This window comes from Ammospiza nelsoni, chromosome 7, assembly GCF_027579445.1.
Source record: "Ammospiza nelsoni isolate bAmmNel1 chromosome 7, bAmmNel1.pri, whole genome shotgun sequence".
Taxonomy (NCBI): Eukaryota; Metazoa; Chordata; class Aves; order Passeriformes; family Passerellidae; genus Ammospiza; species Ammospiza nelsoni.
Genome location: NC_080639.1, coordinates 37,814,217 through 37,826,400, shown reverse-complemented (window position 1 = coordinate 37,826,400; position 12,184 = coordinate 37,814,217). Strand labels below are relative to the sequence as shown.

At 46.3% G+C, this 12,184-nt stretch overlaps 1 protein-coding gene across 3 annotated transcripts in view; it reads right to left on the bottom strand.

Moving 5' to 3' along the window:
- The window catches only part of ACVR2A (activin A receptor type 2A), a 56,000-nt gene that overhangs the window by 9,708 nt on the left and 34,108 nt on the right, over positions 1–12,184 (bottom strand). For 2 of the 3 annotated variants that reach the window (XM_059475542.1, XM_059475543.1), the window contains 3 exons: positions 11,741–11,850; positions 10,143–10,297; positions 2,866–2,889 (listed from right to left, as the gene is read on the bottom strand). In XM_059475542.1, the coding sequence (XP_059331525.1) occupies positions 2,866–2,889; positions 10,143–10,297; positions 11,741–11,850 (289 nt within the window). The remainder of the gene's footprint in view (positions 1–2,865; positions 2,890–10,142; positions 10,298–11,740; positions 11,851–12,184) is intronic. The other variant, XM_059475544.1, reaches the window with a different exon arrangement.

The window sequence follows — 12,184 nt, the reverse complement described above, 5'->3', positions numbered from 1 at the left end:
CACATCCCCATTCCCACATCCCCAATCCCAAATCCCACATCCCCAATCCCACATCCCCAATCCCAAATCCCCATTCCCACATCCCAAATCCCCATTCCCACATCCCCAATCCCACATCCCCAATCCCAAATCCCCATTCCCACATCCCCATTCCCAAATCTCCAATCCCAATCCTAGATCCCCATTCCCACATCCCCAATCCCAAATCCCCATTCCCAATCCCAAATCCCCATTCCCACATCCCCAATCCCACATCCCCAATCCCACATCCCCATTCCTACATCCCAAATCCCAAATCCCCAATCCCAAATCCCCAATCCCACATCCCAAATCCCAAATCCCCTTTCCCAGATCCCACACTACACCCTGGGACCATCCAGGGCAGGGACAGTTTATGGCACACCCTGCAGTTTCTGCTTTGCTGCATCACATCCTCTGAACACAACAAGCAGATTCTCAATTTTATTGCCAAATCTCTGCTCCCTTCTGGGCTGGCCTCTCCCTCCAGGTGGGATTAGTTTGTCCCTCTATAAAAACCCCAACAATCAACCCCAAAGTTTTCAAAAACCCTCCAAAACACCCCCTTTTCCCTCTGTTTTCCCCAAAGAGAAAAGCAGTTTTCAAGAGAATGAAAACCACCAGAGGAGCTGCTTCTCCAAGAGAGAGAAGAGGGCTCAATAAAGAGTTAAATGTTTGAGAACTTCCATCAAAACCACAAAATCCTGTGCAGGTTGAAGACACATTTTGTGACCAACTGTGGGGTTAAGAACCCTTTGCTAAGGGGAGAATGGAAACAAGTGCTGAGAATGCAAGTCCTGAGTAGTGGCAGGAATCAACATCCCCTCTCTGCTTTCTTCTACAACAAATAAATTAAAAAGAACAAGTTCCAGAGGAAGATTCAGAGCAGAGTAACCTCACTGCACAAATTAATAACTAGACAAAGAATAAACAGCATTTGAAATTCAAATTAGAGCCACACTGCAGCTCTGTCCCCAAAAAGAGGAAATCCTTTTGTCAGTGTGACAGCGACAGGAGCTTGGAGTTGTGACATCAACATTTGCAGCACAGAAAACCAAGTTTGGGAGCAAAGATTTCCCTCCCCTGGTGCCTTTCATTCCGTGCCAGAGCCCTCTTGGAATATTGCAGGCACCAGGGGAAGCAGTGCCCTCAATTTGTAAAATACAAACTGTACCAAATAAATATTTGTAAATCCGGTTTGTTGTCGTTAGGAGAGGAAGTGGGAACGAGATGCTCAAATTTATCCCCCAAAGGCAACCCTGATTTAATGCACTGCTCAAGCTCAGAACCTCCTGCCTTGTCTGAAGCAGAGAAATGGGTGGGAAATAATCCCAAATCCCCCTTTGCTCTGGTGGCTTGGACTCCCCTTCCTTCCCACGGCCTCCTCCCAGTAACTGCTGCCATTTGGAAGCCCTTGGTGCCTGAATTCTGTCCCAAGCACCAGGAAAACCAAACACCTCCAAGATTTGCTGAGCCCAGCTCCAGCATCTCTGCCAGGAGCTGGAAGTGAAAGTGGGCAGGCAAACCTGGTGCTTTCCTAATTCCCCGTCAGCCCAAACACTTCCCATACACCAAATTCCATTTCCCAGAAACCCCTGGCTCTCCTCACCTCATTCCCAGCCCCTTTCCACAATTCCTGCTGTTAACACAACCAGAAAGAAAAGTTTTCCCTTTTTTTTTCTATCTGATTTTTTCTAAGCACCTTGGTTACAATGAGGCTCTGCAGCTCAGGGACTGATTTTACACAGAAACGTTCCCTGACAATATTCCCAACTTGCTCTGCTCCAAGGAAAATTGTTTAATGTTCCAGAATGTTCCCCATTATTCCTGTGAGGTTTTGGGCTGATCTCTGTGGTGCCAAGGCCACAATGCCAGCAGGGCTCCCAAATTTCCAAATGTCCAAAACTCCAGGGCCCAATTCCCTTTTCCTGCCCCTTCCCACAGACTGAGTCATAGGGGAAATATTCCTTAGGGAAGGGTGGCTTCCAGGAATGGGGTTCCTTAGGTGTCCCCAAAAATGGGTCTGGAGATCAGAGAGCTGCTCAGCCATTGTGGAACCCAAAGCCAGGGACAGCAGCTCCCTGCAGGCAGGACCTGCATCCCTGACTGGGATAAGGAGGCCAAACATGGACAGAGGTCCAAGCAACTCTGGGAACTTTTTATGGACACACAGTCAGGGAAATATTCAAATATTCACATTTTTAATGCACTGAAACCATCAGATTTTCTTCTAAACTGCATTTCCAAGGTATATCAGGTGTTAATTAGAGAACTTTAAAGATGACAAGAATTGAGTATTTTTATTACACCTCAAATCTTGATGGTTTTAATATTCCATTGAAAAGCTGAGCAGGAATGACCCAATTTGTGAATTAAGGGGTCCCAGTGACTTGGAGTTGTAATAAATATAAGTATCTTGAGGTCAGTGGGAAAAATGAAGAGATTAACGGTGAAGGAGTATTTTTATTTTTCTCCAGATGATCCATTTTTGGGAGTTCCTGCCCCACACAAAACCCCAGATCAGCACATGGAGAGCCCAGAGCTCCAATGGATTTGTCACAGGGGAGATGGGAAGGGAGAGCCAAGGACAGGCACAGTGGGTGGGATGTGCCCTCTGCTTCCAGGGGACCCCTGGCCCAGGCTCCATCCCAGCCTGCACATCCTGACCCCACCACTCAGCAACTCCAGGGAATGTCAGGAGATCACAAACCACAGGCTAAAACTGCATTTCAAACCACACATGCTGACAGATGGCTTGTCCAAAATACTGAGAAATCACAATTCAGAGCAAACAACGTCTCCCACATCCCCAGAAAGCCCCAGAGCCAGGAACAAACATCCTCTTACCTCAATCATTATATGAAAGGCGTGCTTGCAGAGAGGGAAAAAACACAGGCAAGAGAAATTACTATTTACACCAGAATGGGATGCAAACACAGCTTAGAGGAGACAAAGTCAATTATTTGTGAGTTAATGACAGGAATATTTACGGGGACAGCAAAACTTTCCCACACCAGAACATCATTTATAACAGCAAAGAAATCCAGTGTTGTTAGTAAAGGAAAATGAGGAAAACAAGATTATTCTATAGAAAATGAACAGAATTATTTTCTAATTAGATAGGGAAATGTCCATCGGAGGCGTATAGAGCACAGAGACACGTGGAACTTCCAAAGGTGAAATTCCAGAGCCGGGATGAGAACCCGCCCCGTTCCCTGCAGCGCTCCCGGTGTCCGCCAGGGGGCAGCGCCGCACCAGGGAAACCCCGGCTGGGAGCGAACCCGATCAGCGGAATGGAACCTGATCGATGAACGGCACCGGGCATGATCAATGAACGGCACCGGGCCTGATCGATGAACGGCACCGGGCCTGATCGATGGAATCGAACCTGATCGATGAACGGCACCGGGCCTGATCGATGAACGGCACCGGGCATGATCAATGAACGGCACCGGGCCTGATCGATGGAATCGAACCTGATCGATGAACGGCACCGGGCATGATCAATGAACGGCACCGGGCCTGATCGATGAACGGCACCGGGCACGATCAATGGAATCGAACCTGATCGATGAACGGCACCGGGCATGATCAATGAACGGCACCGGGCCTGATCGATGGAATCGAACCTGATCGATGAATGGGACCGGGCATGATCAATGAACGGGATCGGGCCTGATCAATGGAATTGAACCTGATCGATGAACGGCACCGGGCATGATCAATGAACGGGATTGGGCCTGATTAATGGATGGCACCAGGCATGATCAATGAACAGGATCGGGCCTGATCAATCAATGGGACTGGGCATGATCAATGAACGGGATCGGGCCTGATTAATGAACGGCACCGGGCATGATCAATGAACGGGATCGGGCCTGATCAATGGAATCGAACCTGATCAATGAACGGCACCGGGCATGATCAATGAACGGGATCAGGCCTGATCAATCAATGGGACCGGGCATGATCAATGAACGGGATCAGGCCTGATCAATCAATGGGACCGGGCATGATCAATGAACGGGATCGGGCCTGATTGATGAACGGCACCGGGCATGATCAATGAACGGGATCGGGCCTGATCAATGGAATCGAACCTGATCAATGAACGGCACCGGACCTGATCAATGAACGGAACCAAACCTGATCAATCAATGGGACCGGGCCTGATCAATGAACGGAACTGAACCTGATCAATGCATGGCACCAGGCCTGATCAATCAATGACATCAGGCCTGATCAGTGAACGGCACCGAACCTGATCAATCAATGGGACCGGGCCTGATCAATGAACGGCACCAGGCCTGATCAATGCACAGAACCAAACCTGATCAATGAACAGCACCAGGCCTGATCAACCAATGGCACCTCAGACCTGAGCTCCAGCACCAAACCTGATCAATACATCCCCAGAGAGAGGAACTCCATCACTCTGCACGCAGCAGATACTGATAAATCTCAATATTGAAGATTCCTTCCAACAATCCCAGGAGGAGTTTATGGTGTGGAACAAAATCCAGGCTAAAGGCACACCCCAGGATTTCAGTGACCCCCCGTTTGTGCTGCTTTCATCCCTTTCCTGAACAACCTCAGCGCAGCTGCCTCTGTTGCTCCTCCTGCACTCTGCACTGGAGGCCCTGGCACAGCATTCCCAGAGCAGCTGGGCTGCCCCTGGATCCCTGGCAGTGTCTCAGGCCAGCCTGGATGAGCCTTGGAGCAGCCTGGGACAGTGGAAGTGTCCCTGATGCAGTGGAAGGTGTCCCTGCCCATGGATGGGATGAGTTTTGAGTTTCAGTCCAACCCAAACCATTCCAGAATTCTGTGACTCTTCCACCTGAGCCATCTCCTTTGTCCTTTACAATGGGATGGGTGTTGGAAGAGAGGGATTCAAGCCCCTGTCTCCAGCTGCCATCCCCTTCTCCCCCTGAGCCTTCACACCCTCAGGATGCCACCAGGAGCCTTTCCCTGTGCCTGGGCAGTGCTGAGCACACACTTCCCCTTCTCCAAATAATTCATACCAGATTAACACCAAGAATTATTAACACCAAGAATTAATCCAGGAGGATTCATTCCATAAACCTGTGACAGAACTCAGAGCACTGGGATCCACCAGAATCTCCTCCACCATCCAGAGCAGAGCAAAACCCACCCCAAGGGGCTGAAATTCCCCTTTTTTTCCCAGGCCTATTCATTATTAAAGTTCTCCAGCTCTGGAGAATGATGGAAATTCCTCAGCAATAAGCAGAAATATGTATGAATTCAACCTTTGTGCTCTGACCATAATGAGGAACTGCAAAATGAAGCTCTGAGGAGTGAGCCCTGTCCCAAAGCTCTCACTCCTCCCCTGAGGGATCAGCTTCCCCCAAACTCTGACCAATTCCTCACACATGGAAACTTTGCAGGATGGATTTATGCTCATTAACAGCCCTGGGTTATGAACCAGTGTCCTCCCCTGCAGCCCACAGAGCATCACCTCGGGCTCCCAGCAGAAATTCAGCACTTAAAGGGCATCAGGCTACAAAAGAAATGCAAATCTGAGACTGATGTCAGGAATGAGCTCTGACAGACAAGAACTGGGAGCAGCTGAACCCCTCAGAGCCCCTGTACCCACACAAATGTCCATAAACACACTCACTGCTCTTTGTGCTGCCTGAAAACCAACTCTGATGGCTCCATTGCAATATTTGGAACCAATTACACCAATAAAACCCTAAGCAGTCTGGGTTTTTCCCAAATTTTGGGCTACCCACAACCATTTCCTGGTCTGTAAAAGCTGCATTTGGCTTTTGGGTGTTTTTCTTCCCTCTATTATAGATTTTAACTTGTAGCAGCCCACGGATTCTATTAGGAAAAAGAAAGGATCCAGTTTCAAGTTCCTCACATTCAAGGATCCTGATTTGCAGTAACTTTCCCATCTCTTCTCCCATTTTCTAAGAGCACCTGGCTTCTCCCTGGGTGTGTTTTTCAAGCAGCCGTTAATCTTCCCAGGTTTGGATTCAATCCTTGAAAAAAAAAAAAAAAAAAAACAAACAAAACTTCTCCCTTGCATTTTTCTAGTGCTGAAATGTTTCTAATAAAATATCTGTAACAACAACAAGGAAAAAAATGTGGGTTTTTGTAAGGTTTTCTGTGAGCTGTTTAGGTGGCCTGGAAAGGCCCAGGGATGGCCTTGAAGAGCCGACGCTTCAAAGGACGAGGAGAGACTTCTGATCTTGTCTCGGTCTCAGTGTTTATTAATTGTTTATCTAAAAGATTTTCTTTCAGCCCGACAGAGGTCTGCACTGCAAGTCAGCCACGGGCACACTGCGAGCCCCCGGGGCGGTCACTTATCTTTATACCCTAAGTTACGTGTACAATATTTATCATTTTTCCCCAATACCTTCTACCCTTATTAACCGGTGCACTTTTAGTAATGACCAATCCCAAAGTGCCACCATCACCACAGAAGATGGAGGCCAAGAAGAAGAAGAAGAAGAACAGGACACGCCCCAATTCCTCCATCTTACTTCTTTAGACCCCCCTGTACCAAAATCCTAAACCCTGTGTCTTACACTCTAATTAACTCATCCCTTCACCATTCACCCAGTGAATTCCTCCCATCCTCATACAGGTCTCGTCTCCTGTGCAGGATCAAAGTGCAGCCACCAGACACTTCTGGCAACATTCCAGGATTCCCGAGCCCCCAAGGGTGGTCTCGGCCTCTCTGCACCTCCATCCTGAGGTGCTGAGATCCCACAGGTTTTGGAAGACCAAAATGGGAAAAACCTGACCAGCTGATTTAGTTCTTCATTCTCCAGCAGGAAACTGGGTGGAAAGATCATCCCAGAAATTCCAAATGCCTCAGGTAGATTTAGGAATTCCTGTGGTCAGAAATCCAAACCCTGATGCATCTTTGAGCCCAGAGAGCTCAACCATTTCAGAAGAAATCCCCCAAACGGGTCACAAAGACACAAAGAAGTGAACCTGCAAAACCTTTTCTCAAGCCTCTCAACACAATTATCCCTTGCAAACCGAGCCCAAGCCCAAAGAGCAGCAGGGATGGAGTGGAAGCTGCCAAGCTGGGCACTCAGGGGGTGAATGGTTCCACCATCCAGGGGATGGTGGCAGCTCTGAGGGAGGTGACAGTGGCACCCATCAGCTGCAGGGTGGCAACAGCCCCTTGGAGAACCTGCACTGACAGCTCTGGTGTGCCAGGAGCCAGGGAGCACAACAGAGCTGCCCTGCCAGCCTCAGCCCAGATTTATGGGGAATGTTTGGTCACACCTAACTCCATCCCCCAGGGAAAAGGAACCAGGTCCCAGCACCTCTTCCTGCAGAAAAATGCACACATTCAAATATTTAAAACAGCAATCTGATTATTTGGGTGAATTTTATCAATGATGGATTATGTTTGCTAAAGGAAACAGAAATAAGGAACAGAACAGTTCCTAAGTTTGCCATACACACAGATGCATTCAGCAAACGTGGATTTGTTAATAACTCAGAGCAGAGCACAGAAGTGACAGATTTGATGGAATTTGACAGCTTTCACTGGATACCTCCCCACACAGCACTGAGGCACAGTGAGCAGCACAAACAAGCCCAGACTAATTGTCCTTTGTGTCTCTTCACAGGTTCAAACATTTCTTACTGTGTATTTCTTGCCTTTTTTTTTTCCTTTTTAAATATTCCAAACTATTTCTTTCCCTCTGCTCTCTAATCTTTTACTTATCACCAAATTCTTTCACCGTTTCTCATTCTTCATTTTTATCTTTTGCTTATTTTTCTTCATTTTTATCTTTTGCTTATTCCTCATCCATCCTTTCATTTTTTCCTGGAAGTTTGGTGCCAGCTCAGTATTCCCATTGTTTCTGGGAATAAAGCAAGGGAAAAGGGATAACTTTTATCTGGATCTCACAATCTCTTTTTCCTGCTGTACATCTGCCTTGTCCTTCTACCACTGCTACACAAAGAATTAAACCAAATCCATTTGCCTAAAACTCCACTCATGCCCCAATTATTAAATATACTATTAACTGATTAATTGCACAAATCTTTCAGAGTTTATTGGTGGTTATAAAGTTCCAAATCCTCTCCCTCCCTCCCTGCTTCCCCTGTCTCCTGTTCCAAGCAGCTGTAATTAAATTTCAAGTGGGAACCACTGCTCTGCTGCATAAGGGAGAGTGTTTATATTGGATTTACATAATAATTCTGGGGAGTTTTTCAGGCACAAGTGGCTTTTCCTGACTTTCCACATGAGCCTTAATGCCTGCTCACCACAAGATAGGAAAATGTTGTTGCCCCACAAGCACCAAGGTACATTTATCCCAAAGATACAATCTGAGCATAAACACAGCAGCTGATTATCCTATTTATTAAAAATGGAGGTGGCAATCCTGCCCCAAACAAATCCATGCAAGGAAAAAACTGCAGCAAAAGGAGGGAGAGAATCAGAATTCAAGTTCCTGATACCTCACACATATTGAACATTCTCCTGCTTTTCCTTGGCTTTATCCATGACTTCATTTCTTCAGGAAGTCAATCCCACACTGGAATTACCCCCACAATTAGCAGTTATGAATTTGATCTCCCAGCAAAGACCACTGGGTCGATGTAAAGTCCCAAATCCATAAAATAGGAGCTGGATGAACTAATTATGCTGACAGATTGCAGGGAGTCTGAGGAGCTGCAATCCTCTCTGCAAGGACAGCAAACAGACTTTTTTCCTCTAAATTATGTTCTTTTCATTTGGCAACAACATATGGCCACTGCCTCTCCCCAAATTCCTCTTATCTATTACTGAGAAACTGAAACCAAAACACTTGAGCTATCAACCCCAGGCAATGCTGCTTCCTGCAGCACCCTCCTGTCAAGCAGCAGCACTGGAAAAATCCCAGGAGCTGGAGCACACAGAGATCAATCCTTGGCACCCCATCCCAAAATAACAAGAGTTTTCATTTTTATCATAAATATCATCACTGTAGGACAGGTCATGTGTTCTGGTCGCTGCATTGAGGTAGAAGCTCAAACTAATTCTCCTGCAAAAATCCAAATAATTTCTCTCTTCATTTCCACAACCGCATTTTCTTCATCTTTTCTGCTTTGGTGTCTAGAATTTCCAGCTTTAACTCTTTCCATAAAAGCCTCCTAATCTCAGTTGGATCTCCAGACATAACTGAAGGAAGAGGAGTTCCAGTGGCAGCACTGATTACAGCTCCAGGACCAGCTGGAGCCTCCCAACTGCAGGAATCCCACACACAGAGCCCCAGAAGGTTTGTCTGGGTGCAGGTTAGGGTCTGGGTGCACAATGGCCAGGTTACACCCAGGTGTGGAACCCACAACCTTGACATGAAACACAAACAGCCCTTAAACTGAAATGTTTCAGGACAAAGCAGGAATCCCACACACAGAGCCCCAGAGGGTTTGTCTGGGTGCAATGGCCACGTTGCACTCAGTGAGGAGCCCACAACCTCATCCTTTGACATGAAACACAAACACCCCTAAAACTGAAATGTTTCAGGACAAAGCAGGAATCCCACACACAGAGCCCCAGAGGGTTTGTTTGGGTGCACAATGGTCAGGTTACACTCAGGTCTGGAACCAACAACCTCATCCTTTTGAAATGAAACACAAACACTCCTAAAACCGAAATGTTTCATGACAAAACAGAAAATACATAAACAAGAGGAAAAATATGACAAGAATCACAGTGCATGAGCTGAGCTATGAAGATTTTCTTAACATTCCCTACACATGTATCCCAGTTCTAGTTTTCCTTAAAAACAGCTCATCCTCTCTTAGCTGCTGTTTGCTGAACCCCTCAAATGGCCAAGATGAACTGGGAACTCTTTTTTTGTTTCCAGCTGAGCATTACAGCTCAGCCCTCAGCATGCCTTCTCTGTGCGTTCAGTTTTTCTCCTCCCAAACAAAGAGATGCATAAAAACATGAAGTAGTTGCTCATCTATTCACCAAAGAATAATTAATAAGGCTGTTGAAGTAAAGCTTAATTCTCTGCTTTAGGGGAGAGCAAGCATTAGGACCTGGAAACCAGGAGGGGAACAGAGAGACCAGCCATGAGACAGATCCCCTTCAGGAGCGGTTTGGCCCCTCAAAAACCCCAAATCCTGCAGCAGGGGCTCACCTGGGTGGGAACAAGCACGGGAGGATAGGCCAGCTTGTGGTGTCTGTACATCCAGAAGGAGAAGAGCACGATCACTGCAATCCCCATGATAGGCACCAAGGAGTAGAGCAAGGTGTTGAACAGAGGTGGCTTCGGCGTGACAGGATTGGAAGTTGCTGAAGGGAAAAGAAAAAAGACAAATCCTTTAAGGAACAAAAGCAGGCAGTGTTTGAAATGTGCAGCAGCCTGGTTTGCTAACAGCTGCTGCCAGTACCTGATTAGGCAGCACAAAGTAACACCTGGTTAGAAGGCAGCACTCTGGAGAGCAGGGGATAGCTCAGACCCCAGTGCAATTCTGGGCTTCCAACCCCCAGCAGGCTACAGGGGCTGGTTGGACTCCCAGGGACTGAGGAATTCATCACCTAATGAACTAAACCCAGTCAATACAGAGATCTGGAACAGCCTCCAGCACTCCTGGGCCTGGCTGCAGGGAGGAGCTGTCCAGGTGAAGACATTTCCACACAAGCTCAGAAAAGGCTCTGCAGGAGCAGGAGCTGCTCCCAAGGCAGCCCCAGCCCCCCGGGGCAAGAGAGGGCTCAGGAGAGGGAGGAATGTCAATTATTGCCTCAGCAGCACCGCTGACAAAAATGACAACAACATCTCCTGGGTCAACAAAGGCTATTTTCATCTTGCAGAAAATGTTCTTTCATTTCATAAACAACTTCCTCTGGCTATTTGGTACATGAGACATTTGCTGGTTGCAGCTCAGTTATTAACATCCCTTGGTTTTCCAGCAGATTCCTGACTGGAAGAAGATGGGCAAGAAAAATCAAATCACCTTTTAGCTGTTGTTTTTTAAAATAATTATTTATTAAGTCTGGCTGATTTGATTGTCTTTCAGAACCACAGAATATGCTGAGTGGAAGAACACACAAGGATCCTGTGATCTGGGAGGAAATTCTTTTCCCCATTTTAGAGGTTATTGTGTCCATTTACAGAGAAATTCAAAAGTCCAGCTGGGATAAAGAGAAGAAAGAAAAGGAACTGTTCTTTTTCTTCTTTTTTGAAGAAAGGGAGCATCCCTTGGCTGGCACAGGGATACAGGGATGAGGAAGCTTTTGGCCCAAAAATTTACACCCTCAAAGAAGCTTAACCATGTAATTAAGGTTAAGATTTGACAATAACTTCTGTATCTTAAACCAAGCAATTATTTCAGATTATCCTTCCTTCCCACCCATGGAAAGATGCTCTTTTTTGAAGAAAAGGAGCATCCCAAGGATGGCACAGGGATGAGAAAGCTTTTGGCCCAAAAATTTACACCCTTAAAGAAGCTTAGCCATGTAATTAAGGTTAACATTTGACAATAACTTCTATATCTTAAACCAGGGAAGTATTTCAGATTATCCTTCCTTCCCACCCTTGGAAAGAGCTGAAGTGCATTTTATATTTTTACATTTCATTGATTTCACAGGAAAGCACCTTTCCAAGTGGAATAAATGCAGTGGCACTGGCCAGAGCTCTCCCAGAGCCCTGTGGAAAGGCAGCAGAGGCAGCACTTTTGGCCAGTGTGAGCTGCTGGGAAAGCAGGGTGTGGAACACTGCAGTCAGGAGGAACTTACGCTGCGTGACCTCCATCTCCGGGAAGTAGAAGAAGCGCTCGTTGCACATGTTGCCCTCACAGCAACAGAAAAACACCTCAGGGCTGTCCTTCTTCTCTATGCAGTCATTCCTGCAGGAGAAAAGAGGAAAAAATTAATTTATTTTGTGCTAGGTTATCTTTGTTAAAAAAAAAAAAAAATGTGCCCAGCTTTTAAATTTCCAAGTTGAACTTTGTTAAATTGACTGTGACCGAAGTAACAGCTAAACTGATGAGATAAATTAAACTTTGATAATGAAAATTTATTAAAGTAGAAACACATTTTTGTCATTTTTAAGACAAAGTTAAAGAAAACACCAACAGATTGAGGAACAGTTCACAATCTAGATTTAAACAGGACAGCAAGTGATCAAACAAGGCTGGAGGTAAGTGAGAAGGAGAATTTCTAAATTTTATTGTATTTGTA